Source organism: Manis javanica, chromosome 1 (genome assembly GCF_040802235.1).
Source record: "Manis javanica isolate MJ-LG chromosome 1, MJ_LKY, whole genome shotgun sequence".
NCBI lineage: Eukaryota > Metazoa > Chordata > Mammalia > Pholidota > Manidae > Manis > Manis javanica.
In genome coordinates this window covers 204,730,812-204,743,110 of record NC_133156.1, presented here as the reverse complement: position 1 = coordinate 204,743,110, position 12,299 = coordinate 204,730,812, and the positions used below count along the sequence as shown (strand labels likewise).

The 12,299-nt window shown below is 48.5% G+C and overlaps 1 protein-coding gene across 3 annotated transcripts in view; it reads left to right on the top strand.

Annotated features, from left to right (window-relative positions):
• The window catches only part of TTC7A (tetratricopeptide repeat domain 7A), a 113,888-nt gene that overhangs the window by 4,896 nt on the left and 96,693 nt on the right, over positions 1-12,299 (top strand). For 2 of the 3 annotated variants that reach the window (XM_017651042.3, XM_073213506.1), the window contains exons 2-3: positions 2,916-3,079; positions 8,064-8,232. In XM_017651042.3, the coding sequence (XP_017506531.1) occupies positions 2,916-3,079; positions 8,064-8,232 (333 nt within the window). Of the gene's footprint in view, positions 1-2,915; positions 3,080-8,063; positions 8,239-9,543; positions 9,549-9,762; positions 9,872-12,299 lie in introns of all 3 variants that reach the window. The other variant, XM_037024522.2, reaches the window with a different exon arrangement.

The window sequence follows — 12,299 nt, the reverse complement described above, 5'->3', positions numbered from 1 at the left end:
ATATATGGCAGTGAGAACAATTTTTATCCTTGCCCTTGGTATTATTAGCTTTTAACACTACAATTTACAGCTCTTCGACTATTCGGTATTCCTAAACTACCAGAAGCCCTGTTCTGCATGGGATGCAGGGAAGACAGACTATTATTCTGTGCTGTTAGTGTAATGGGCTGTGACCATAACAATATTGTGTATCTTAGTTATCATCTACAAAATGGGAATAATATCCTTATTTTAGGGCTGTGAAGATTAAGTGATACTATGTAATGAAGTACTTGGCACTCACTAGGCTCTCAACAACTTTGCCTCCTCGCCGCCCCTTTTGCAGTAAAAGGCACTCCTGTGGTTTAGAGCAGTACTTCTCAAACGATCTGTGATAAAGGATCAGTTTTATGGTTTGGTTTGGTTTTAAATTCCCTGCCTGTTGCACTCTGATACTTTCCTCAGATACACAAACTGTGTATCTTTTATTTTTTACTACCTGATTCAACATATTGAAAAATCGTTCTGTCGCACTGTTTCTGAACGTGTACTCCAAATTTCTGCCCTCATCTCGCAGGACTGGATCACAAACACTCACAGACCCGCCCCGCACTTTGAGCAGCAGGGTTCAGAGGACACTCCCATTATTTTGAGGAGAGGTGCACGCCCTGGGGAGTATTTCAAGATTGAAGGTTGCCCGGAAGGAAGCTGGTTTCTCTTGGCAGGAAAGGAAAACCAACGAGCTGAGCCGTGGGGAGCTCTTGGCCCTGCAGGAGGGTGGCGGAGGCGGGGCCTGGTGGCCCGAGGGCTCGAATGGACCGTGCAGGGCGGGGACTGTCAGCGCAGGTGCACACAGAGGAGAGGGGCGGGGACCAGGCCGGGAGGCGGAGCCTGTGGAGGGCCTGGGTTCCCTCGGAAGAGCCGGTTCTTAAACTTACTTCTGGTTTTGCAAATGCCAAACAGGTTAGAAGAGGAGAACAGCTTGCCCGGTGGCCCTCAGCTCGGGAATGCAGCTCAGGCACCCATTGCTAAGCAGCCACTACCCCTCCTAGCTGAGATTTGGAAATGGAGAAGATTGTGCCTCATTCTTGTGTTGATTTAAATTTTGCTTTTGACTAGGCAATATATTAACACGGGTAAACCTTCCAAAGGTACCAAAAAGTAAAGAGTGAAATTTCCCCCGTCTTGACCCTCTTCACCATAAGCCAGCAAGGTTATCAGACGTTTGTGTATCCTGTCACATATTTTTATGCATAAATACATAGTGAATTATTACATCCGCTGTGCACTCTGCTCTCTTATGAATTTATCTTGGAGTTCATTCCATGCCAGCTTACACAGAGCTTTCTCATTCCTTTTTATGGTAGTATGGTGTCCTTTTTTAATGGATTGTAACCATATGTTATTTAACCAGCCTCCTGTTGATGGACATAAAGCTTCCTCTGATTTTCTGCTATTACAAATAATGCTGCAGGAATGGCCTTATATATATATATATGTCGTTTTACACATGTGCAAGGACATCTGTAAGGATGGAATTGCTGACTCAATGGGGATGTGCAAATATTTTTAATATATGTTGCCAAATTGCCCTTTAGAGAGGTTCTACCAACATATTCCAATGACAATAGATGAGAGTTTGAACCAGGTCCTTTTTCAGCCATTTCTTCCAAACGTTAATTCAGAAATCATGAGGTAGGTAGCAAAGGATGGCTAACAGGCTGTGGAGTCCTCTGAGGGAAAATCTCCTGTGGCTGTTCTCTGGGACCTGGGCTTTCACGACGCTCTCTGTGGGGAGTCTCCCTTATGGGGAGAGAGTCTTCTTCAGAGGCAGGCAGTGTTGGACTAGTGGCTTTGAGCTCTGAGCAGACTTCAGTGGACCTGAGAGTAAGGAGTGAGTGGCATTCCTGGGAGGTCTGAGAACGCCATCCCAGCATCAGAAAGAGCTCTACAAAGAGATAGGACCAAGCAGACATTCCTGGAGGCACCCTGGACTGGCCCCTAACTCCCTGAGCCTCATGGCTTCCTTGGGTAGTAGAGAGGATCCAACTCACTCAGCAGCTATTTATTGGGTGCCTGTATGGAGTGAAGGGTCCGGGCCTTGCCCTGGTTGCAAGGCAGGGACAGTAAGCCAATCACACAGAAGGTGGCCACCTGAGGCCACCATGAAGCCACACTTGACCTCAAACCCTGAACGGTGAGCACACACATCCCACCCCTGCCTGGATCGCCTCTGCTGTAGGTAGCAGGAATAGAGTGGTTACAAGACTGGAGTTTTCAGTGCTATGTGGGGAGGCAGCAAATTAAACCAAGCAATACAAATTCACCTGCTAGGTAGTGAGGTCTGTAGATAAGCGCACATGTGTGAGAGAACTCCAGAAAGTACCAGTACTAAACATGTTCAGGGGTTTGCAATGTTGCACTGGTAAATCTGTTTCCTGCCTTAACTCTTTGCTTTGGTTTCTGGGTTATCCCTGGTTATGTTAAAATGCCTTAAAAACTGAGCAAACCAATTGTGGTTACACAAAAATTAGGTGTTCATGAAAATACATTAAGCTGCCTCATATATTTTTCCTCTTCAATTGTTTGGGGGAATTCCTTCTTGGTTTAAGAACTTAATACCCATAATGGGGCATGGGTGTGGTTTTGTCCTCATTCTAATTTCTGAAACTCTGCGACTTTGAATTTAAATTCTGAAAGTCCTGGGAACTCTGCCTCTCCAACCGCTAAACTACAGAAAATAAACCCAAAGGGGCAGTTTATACTGTGATAGAATGCCTGTGTTTTTCTTAAAGGCCATTTAAGTGTTTGAAAACTGTGTCTTTATTTTCTCAGACTTGAGCCATTCATGTGCTGGGGTGCGGTGGTTGGGTGGGCACAGAGGCATGTACCAGGTTCACAGCTACATGTTCAGGGAATCCTACCCTATTTTTCAGATGACTTTGGGAAATTGCTCCTGGCTGAGGCCCTCCTGGAGCAGTGTTTGAAGGAGAACCATGCCAAGATAAAAGACTCCATCCCTTTGCAGGAGAAGAATGAGCCGAAAATGAATGAAGCCAGAAACTATCTGAGTAGTATCCTTAACCACGGGAGGCTGTCAGTAAGTGGTCAAAACCTCGCCCCACTTACCACCCCAGCCTGGGGCCTCCTCTCCTCTCTCTCCTGCCTCCTGTCTACTGTCAAGCCCCTCCCTGGTCACCTGAGCAGTAAGGGTCCCTTAAGGATTGGCTTTCCACAGTTTAATACAGTAGCCACTAGCCACGTGTGGCTCTTAAGCACTTGAAATGTGTCTAGTCCAAATTGAGATGTGCTGGGAGTGTAAAGCAGACACTAGAGTGTGAAGGCTTAGTATGAAATGGAGAATAGAAAAGATTATGAATTCTTTATGTTGATTGTATGTTCAAATGATAATATTTTAGATAAATCAAGTTAAATAAAACATGTCATTAAAATTAATTTCACCTATCTTTACCTTTTTTAATGTGTCCAGAAATTTTTACTAGAAAAACTTAAATCACTCATGTAGTTGAAGTTGTATTTCTATTAGCTAGTATTTGCTTGACCCAGTGTGTGCCTGGGACTTTGGGCTCTCTGGGTATCTCAGGGAAATAAGACCCTCAGTGAGCTTATGATCTAGTTAGAAACAGACAAACATGCAGAGCTGACTAGTGATAGAAGAGCTCAATAACAGGGCAAGCAGTTTAAGTACACAAGCACCTATGTATGCAAGTCACCAAGGGATGATATCAAGGGAAGTATAGTCACAAGTTTCTCCAGATCTTTGTCGCTCAAAGTGTGGCCCATCCACCTACAGTTTGGATGTCATGTGGGAGCTGCTTAGGAGTGCAGAATCTGAATGAGAATCTGCATTTTAACAAGCTTTCCTGTTGATTCAGATGCACATTAAAGTTTGAGATTGCTCTAGACTACAGTGTCTCCCGAGCTGTTTAGCCTATGTGCAAAGCATTGTGTTATGTTCTCTGAGAGCAATAAAGATGAATCCACCATGGACCTTGCCCTCAGGGAAGTTGAAGTTTTACTGGGAAGGTAAGTCCCAATTGACAAATTGTCCAAAGTGGACTGTGACATATGCCACAATAGTGTTATATATGACGAGGCACATTCGAGGCGAACAGTCCCTGGCGTGAGGTAGGGAATCAACTCAGGGTTATTGTAGTACTAGAGCTGGCCCTAGATGGTGTGTGCACCTTGAAGTGTGGAGGAATGTAGACCTACAGAGATAGGACAGGGGCATTCCAAGCTAAGGAAACAATGTGTAATTTAATGGTAACTGTTATGGGAATTTCTTTAAAGAATGTCAGTTAGCAGGAGTAAAAGGGAATGGGGAGCATTTAGGTTATAAAGGTACGCTGGGGCCAGAGAGCAGGGACTAGAGTATCAGGCCAAGAAGTGGATGACTTTTCTGTTAGGGAAATGTACTAGAAGTTTAAGGTTACTGGCTATAGACTTCCCAGACAGATATTACTGGAACTCTGGGAGGTTTTGTGTTGGATTAAAATAGCTGCTTGACCCCAAGCATGTCCCCTCACCTCTTGGACCCTCCTGTTCCTTGTATGCTAATCCAAAGGGTTGGATTTGATTGTTAGGTCCCAGGTTTTTTCCTACCAAGGGCCCTTTTAATTTTTTCTTTTTAGTAGACCCATTAAATATTTAAAAATTGTTTTTAAAATGAGTCAGGCTCATTGTAAAAAATACACTAAATAAGTAGTTTGAATAAAAAATAAAAGTCCTTATTTGCCATCCCCATCCCAACACATTCCCATCCCCAGAATTGAGCGCTAGTCATCTTTTGGTGTTGCCCCACAAGCCTCTCTCTGTGCATTAATAAGCCCTCTTACACACACACGTAGTGCTTTCTTTTCTTATTAGAGTCATGGGATACATATTTGACAGGCTGCTCTTTTGCACTGAGAACTTTCATTTGGAGATTTGTCTACATCAGTACCTCATTCTTTGTATCAGCTGGATAGTATGTGTCCACATGTATTGTGGAAACTGTTTTGTCTACAAAATATATTTATTAAGTACAAATTTTACCATCCATTATTAATCAAAGATATACATAGGCACCAGTAACGATGAGAAATTCAGTGTTACCCAGGCCAAAGCCAACCACTTGATGTCAATCAGGCAGAATAAAGCATTAAAAGTAGTTTGCGGGAGTCTCTATCTTACCCCAAAGGCCAGGATGTGCCTGGGGGGTGACTTTTCCTAGCAGCAGGTGAAATCTAAGGTGGAATCCCATCCTGAGTAGATCTGATGGGATGAAGAGAAGAGGTGGGAGAGGTGGGTCCTGAGGTACCCACTTAGGGTAGTATAAATCTTCTCTGGGTGATCTCGAAGATCCTGTCTAGCTCAGTTCTACGGAAATAGCCATTCGTCATAACTTCGGCTCTCTGTGGACCACCATGCATTGCACCATCTCATCAGTAACCTTCTGCCCTGGTATTTACTATTATCCCCATTTTCCAGGCAATGAGACTGAGACCCAGCAGAGGTTAGTCACTTAGCTAAGGACCACAGTAGCAAGTGCATGGCTTGAGCACAGGTCTGTTTGTCTCCATATCCCAAGCTCTGATGCTCTTTACCACTTCTCAGTCTGTCTCCCTGAGTGCTGGAGTGGAAATAAAGTTATGATGGAGAAACTGCATTCCTAGCAGCAGTGATGATAACACGCCTGCTTTCATCAGGCCCATTTTACATCTGTGATGTATTTCCTCCTCTGTTCTCTCCTTATCTGGGTATCAACATGAGGCCATTCTGCCCTTGTTATTGACAGAGACATTGAGGCATAAAAAGACCAAGTGACATATCTGATCCCCAGCAGAGGGACTGTTCCCCAGACTGAATGACTCCCTGTCTAGCATCAGCCTTCAATTGGCTGGAACTCTGTGATCCCTTGGCTATTAGATTGACAGGCCAAGAACATTTCAAATTCAAATGCACAGGTCCCACAGAGGGTAGCCACCTTTTAAATCCACCAAGTAAGGATATTTAAAACACAAAAACAAAAACAAAAAATGGAAAAACCATGACAAAACTGTACCATCTTCTGTTACCATCACTCCGTAAAAAGAAAAGCATCTCAACACCAAAAATCGAGACAGACAGCTTTCAGAATTAAGGGCGGCTTTTAAAATTGTATAAATTTAGCTTCGTGAAGCATTCACCATTGTCCTCAAATTTTCCCCAGCTTGGTGGATGCTCTCTTATAAACTCTCATTGCTCCACCAGGAACCACTACCGGCTACACCCTGTCATCATACCCTGAAATGTGTCCTTCTGAGCTTACCTGTCCTTTGCCCATTTATACTTCCCTATAAATAGGATAATAATAATAATTACTCATGCCCTGTATTTATCTAGCTCATTCTAAAGAAAAGTTCAAAGCTCTTTTCTGGACTTGCATTGCTATGATGGGAGGTGAGAGTTGGTATTATTATCTTATCCTCACCAATGGGGACAATGAGACTGCGCAGGAAAGAAACATGCCTGGGGTGTGAGACCAGTGGGGGGAATGGAAGAGTCTTTGCCCAGCTTGGGCTCTGTGTCTCCAGGGGTGTGTAATCCATGACCCTGGTCTAGGGAGTAGATGGCCCATTTGGGAAGACTAGCAAATGCCTTTGAACAATTCAGCCTTTGAGTTGATCAGTAGTCAGGGCAGGTCATGCATGCAGGGGCTGAATGGGTCCACTTGGTAGAGGCACTGTAGATGTTCAGCAGAAAGGAGCTCCCCAGCAGTTAGGGAGGCTCCCAGGAAGTGATGGGCCTGAGCAAGGCCCCAAGGGATGGAAGAAAATCTGGAGAGACTGAGGGGGAGGGAGGCAGTTCCAGGTAGGGGGCCTGTGTGAGCAAACGCAAAGGAAGACCTGTGGTTACAAACAGCGAATAGACTGGCGAGGAAGAAGGATTTGGCTTTGTCATGTTCCGTTTCTCTTAGTTGGCATCTGAGAGGGCAGTAAATGGTGTGGAGTGGTGGAGGCTTCCCCTAGGGTCGCAGGTTCCCCACGCTGATCCCCCGCAGGGAGTCAGGGGCAGCACCTTCCTGCCAGTGATGGAGGCTGGGGTGGAGCCAGCTCTGCATCTGCAGGGGCTTTGGGGACAGAACTGCTGCTGTGTGGTGGGGGTGGTGACAGAGCCGGAGCCAAAGGGGCGGTGTGCTGGCTGAGCACAGAATGGAGGCAGAGGGCTAGAATACACGGCCTCAGAGGGTGGGTGACCTTGGAGCAGGGCTGGGCCCATGTCCCAGGCACCAGGCTTTCTCTGGCCCTCAGAGTCCTTGTATGGGGTAGAATTTGGGCACAAGTAGCAGTTGGGAAAGTAGAGGAAAGATGACAAGTTTTGATTTAGGCACCTGATTCTGTACTTTTCACCTGCTTCTGATACAAGATGAGGATGGTGGGCCAGCTAGCCCTCACTCTCCTGCCTTCCTGTCACACCTCTGATATGGCCATTCTCCCTGCCAAGGCCCTGCGACGGGTGTGGGAGGGCTTTGGCTTCAGGCCCCTCACCTGCACAAGACTTTCCAAGCCTTTCACCTAGTTGTATATCTGCATGTGTGTGTGTGTGTGTGTGTGTGTGTGTGTGTGCATAAAGAGGACCCCCCCAAATTATATAAGCTTCAAGCCCATAAAACTTAGCTGGATCCCTGACTCTCCACTTGTGTTGAGAACAAGTGCCTCAATTCCTGAATGCCAATTTTGGCCTGAAGCCTCTGGGAGTTTCAGGAGAGAGAAGACAGGGCACAATCTATAAGCTCCTGGAGTCTAGTTGAGGGCCATAAGACACACACACATAAAACAGGGATTTAATAAGAATTTTAGTAAGAGCTACAGTGTAGACCATGGACTGTGGGCATGGAGAGAAGGGGGCCATTGGCATGTGGTTGAGGGTCAGAGAAGGCTTCCCCAAGGAGGAGGGGAGTTCTGAGCAGGGTCTTAGGCAAGTCAGCATGACTCAGTTGCAGGGGGAGGAAGGGGGAGATGTTTCTCTCAGCATACCTGTTGACAGTGGGGACAGGGGCTTTGGGGCAGGAGCCTACTAATGTGGTCTTGTCCTTTTAGCCACAGTACATGTGTGAGGCCATGCTGATCCTGGGCAAGCTGCATTACGCAGAGGGCTCATACCGAGATGCTACCAGTATGTATGCACGGGCCGGGATTGACGACCTGTCTGTGGAGAACAAGCCCCTGTATCAGATGCGTCTGCTAGCAGAGGCCTTAGTCATCAAAGGTAGGTGTGGCCACTGGCCGGGGCTTCCCACCACCCAGAGCTCCCCACTGCCATGCCCAGCTCGTCACACTGTGGTCCCCATGTGCAGGGAGCAGGTGGCAGCTGAAGGGCATCAGATGCTGTGTTGGGGTGGGCCTGCAGGGGCTGACATCTAAGATCCTTAACTCTGGGACCCTGGGAGTGCCTAGCCACTGGCCGGCCAGATGAACACCAGTGGTTACCAGCCATTCCAGGGCATGCTGGCTGATGGCAGGTACCAAGCTAGTTGTCAGAAGACTCAGATTCTCGCCCTGGCTCCATCAACTAGTTAACCAACTGTGTGCCCTTGGGCAAATTACCGCATCACCTTTCTTGGCCTCAGTTCACTTATCTGTAAGACAAGGTTGGATACCTGCCTTCACAGAGTTGCCATGACGAAGAAGAATCAGTTGTATTATCAGGTTGAGAATGGCTTTAAAAATGGGCCATCCTATTGTCAATGACTGATATTAACTACAAATCAGGTGCTGGATAGTAGAGAGCAGCCTGTCACTCCTCAGATGGGCACCTGCTATGAGCGACCCAGAGAGGTGGTGCTGGGGTCCAGTGACAGGCCTGAACCTGTTCCCAGGGTGAGGGGTGCTCTGGTGGGGACCCAGGCCCACGGGGTCAGTGATGTAGACATTTCATGATACGGGGCTTGGGTGGCCCACCTGGAGAAATATTGCCACTGAACTGACCCTGAGGTGTTACTTGTTAGTAAAAGCCCAGCCCCAAACTTTGTGCTTCAGGCTATTTCCTCCCTGGATCTATGAACCCTTGGTAGCAGAGAGGTCCTGGGAGTCCCTGTACCCAGACTGTTACCAGGAATCTTGGATGGTTGGTCGTCATTTTATTCCAGCACAAACCAACCCCCAGAGAAAGGTCTAAAAAATTGTGTGGCCCTGTGAGGATTTGGTGTCTGATATTGCTAGAGCATTCGTCACCTTCTTATCTATTGTAGATAAGGACATTCTCCCCATTTTATATATGGGGAACTGAGGCCCAGAGAGGATATGTACCTTGCCCAAAGATCCTCAGAGATTTCTTGTGGAGCCAGGATTGGAATCTCCACTCACTGACATTGATCTTGGAATATGAGTCACCCACCCCATTCCTCTGTCTCCTTTGAGTCCTAGGGGATTAGCAGTGACACCTGTGCAGGGCATAGTCTCCTTTGACCCTGGGGCTTTTTGAGGGCTGTTTGATACCCCTGGATCCGGGGGTCCCTTTCCCCACCAAGAGACTGTTCACACCATCCCAGGAAATCTGCCAAGATCAGCACCTGAACAGCCCCAGCCCCAGCCTTCAGGAGGGCAGGTGCCCATCGGGGGTCCAGTTCTTGGGGTCTTCTCCCTTTGCTCTCTCATCCCTCTCCTCGCGCTCCTGGCACAGGCCGGTCTTGGGGATGATCATCATTTGGCGTTTGGGCCTCTTGGAAAGCACTTTGCCACGGACTCCCCAAGCCTAACACCCTTCCATGGGGGTCCTTTCCAGCACTTCTTCCTGTAGACCTGGCTCGGTGCCTACTGCTCCCTGTCTCCTGCTCTCTACTCTTGCCAGCACGCCTCCAGCTTCTTGGGGGAACACAGTCCTGGTGGTCAGAGGTCCTGCAGGGGAGGTAAGGAGCCAGGCACTGCCGGTGTGGGCTGCTTGGCCGCGGGCTGTGCTAGCTCCCCACCCCTCACTGATAGCATGTGGCCTCCCACCTGCCTGCCTCCTCTCTGCCTGCCCCCCTGTCCTGTTGCCGTGACTGCACCCTGCAGCTTGGCATGCTGAGTCAGTAGACCCTGTGTGTGCTTGAGACTGTGCACGTGGCCTCCAGGGGTGTGTGATGTTGATTCTCCTGGGTGTGGGGGAACGGGGGTGGAGGGACCGTTCACAGAGTAGGGAACGTGGATGGGTAGTCATCGGTCCTGATTCTGTTTATGAGCATGGGGGTTGTCTTAGTCTGCTGGGCTGCCATAACAAAATGCCACAGATGGGTGGCCTTAACAATAGGAATTTATTTCTGACTGTTCTGGAGGCTGGGAAGTCCCAGGGGAAGGTACCAGCCAGGCTGGTGTCTGGTGAGGTGGTTCTTCTTGCATCACAAGTGGCTGCCTTGCCCTGGTGTCCTCTTGTGGCCTTTCTTCCATGTCTGCTAGAGGAAAGAGCCTTTTCTCTTCCTCTTCTTATGAAGCCACTAATCCCATTGCCAGAACCCACCCTTCATGACTCCATCTAACCCTAATTACCTCCTAAAGGCACTGTCTCCAAATACTATCGCTTTTGGGGTTAGGGCTAACGCATGCATTTAGGATGGGGGGGCACAAACATTGAGTCTATAGAAAGGATGGTGGCCACAGGAGGCCACAGAGTTCACAGAATAATAGTATTTATTAAGCCCTCACTCCATGCCAGGCATGCCCTCATTGAACCCCCACAGTAACCCTCTGAGTAGGTGTTCTCTTCACTCACGTGTTACAGATGAGGAGTTGTGGTCAAAGAGGTAAAAGGACTCAAGCAGATTTCACTAGAGGTGGCAGAGCCAAGATGTGAGCCCAGGCAGCAGAGTTCATAAACAGCCTGTGGTAATGCTGCCCAGGATTCTAGACTGAGAGGAATCATAGAAATGATCCTAGGTCAATCCGCCTGTTACAGATGAGGACACTGGGGCTGACTAAAGTGAAGTGATGTACCGGAGACATCAGTGAGCTCGTGTTTGAACTAGAATGCCCCACCACCTCCAGGCAGCCTCTTAACTGCAGGCTCTGTCAGACTGCAGGTGCCCCGCCCCTCTGCCTGCTCCCAGCACTCCTCCTCGCCAGGCTGTTACACCACAGCGCAGGTGCCTGTCTGCTTTAGTTGCCATTCCATGTGGGATTCTGCTCCGTGGTTCCCTCTGGCACCATCCAGCGGGGCAGGGTGTTTGGCTGTAGGCACACCTGGCTGGAGGGAGGAGGGTGGGCCTGGGTGTCACAGGGAGCCGGAGCCAGCCATGCTGGAGGCATGTGTGTGTGCGTGTCTCCAAAACGGAGCTCCTGTTCTTGTTGGGGGGTGGGAGCAGGCTCTGGGCCTCTTCACCCCAACCCCCTGCAGGACGTGAAAACACCCTCAACTCCCCTGCTTTCCCCTTCCGGGCAGAGGGACTTAGCAGTGTGTCCCTCTGACTTGGAGGAACTTGGCCTTCCTCTGAAGTTGGGGGCACATGCAGTAGACCAGGAGATGCTTTCTGATTCTCTGGGAGGACTTCAGGCACCAACCCGGGAGCTTGAGAGAAGGGGTCATTTGCAGAATTCTTGGCTTTCTCTGAAATGCAGAAACATTATGCACGTATGTGTGTATATTGGATGGGAGGTACTTGACCCTACAGCTTCTCTAAGGGGAAAAGCGTTATTGTCCATGTCAAGTTTGTTAAGAGACAATTTGAAAAGCACATTTTTCACTGAGATAGAAAAATAAAACATCTGCCTGGAAAGACCTGTCATTTCCCTTATCTGAGCAATCTTTGCCCAGCGCCTAGCACTCCCCTGTCACCCAATATTTTAGTCACACCTGTGGACCTGGTCCTGCCAAGAGTAAAAGACTGGGTGTTAGGGCCTGGTGGTGGCACCAGGAGGTGGACTGGCCTGGTGGGAGCCTTTAGCTTTGCAGGAAGAACGGCCTCTCCCTAGTCCTGCTCCAGCTTCTCCTGGCTGCAGACAGCTAGGTTGGCGTGTCTGCCCTTCACTAACAGGCCTGACTGTCCTGTGACCAACTGTTCCCGAGTTACCTGCTGGTCCTGGGTGTCTAAGCCCTGCCTGTCAGCACCCCTGTTCAGTCCTTCACTCCCCAAATATCAATTTCCCGAGCCCCTCCAGTATACCCACTCCCAGAAACTGAGGTGCAGATCCTTCCCTCTGGAAGCTGTCTGATGCGGGGCTGGGGTTGGGGGCAGGATTATTACAGGTACAGCATAGGAGCTTGTTGGGAATGCAGGCTGTCAGGCACTTCTGCAGAGTTTGAAGTCAGAATTTGATCTTAACAACATTCTTATGTGGTGTGTATACACATTACAGTTTGAGAAA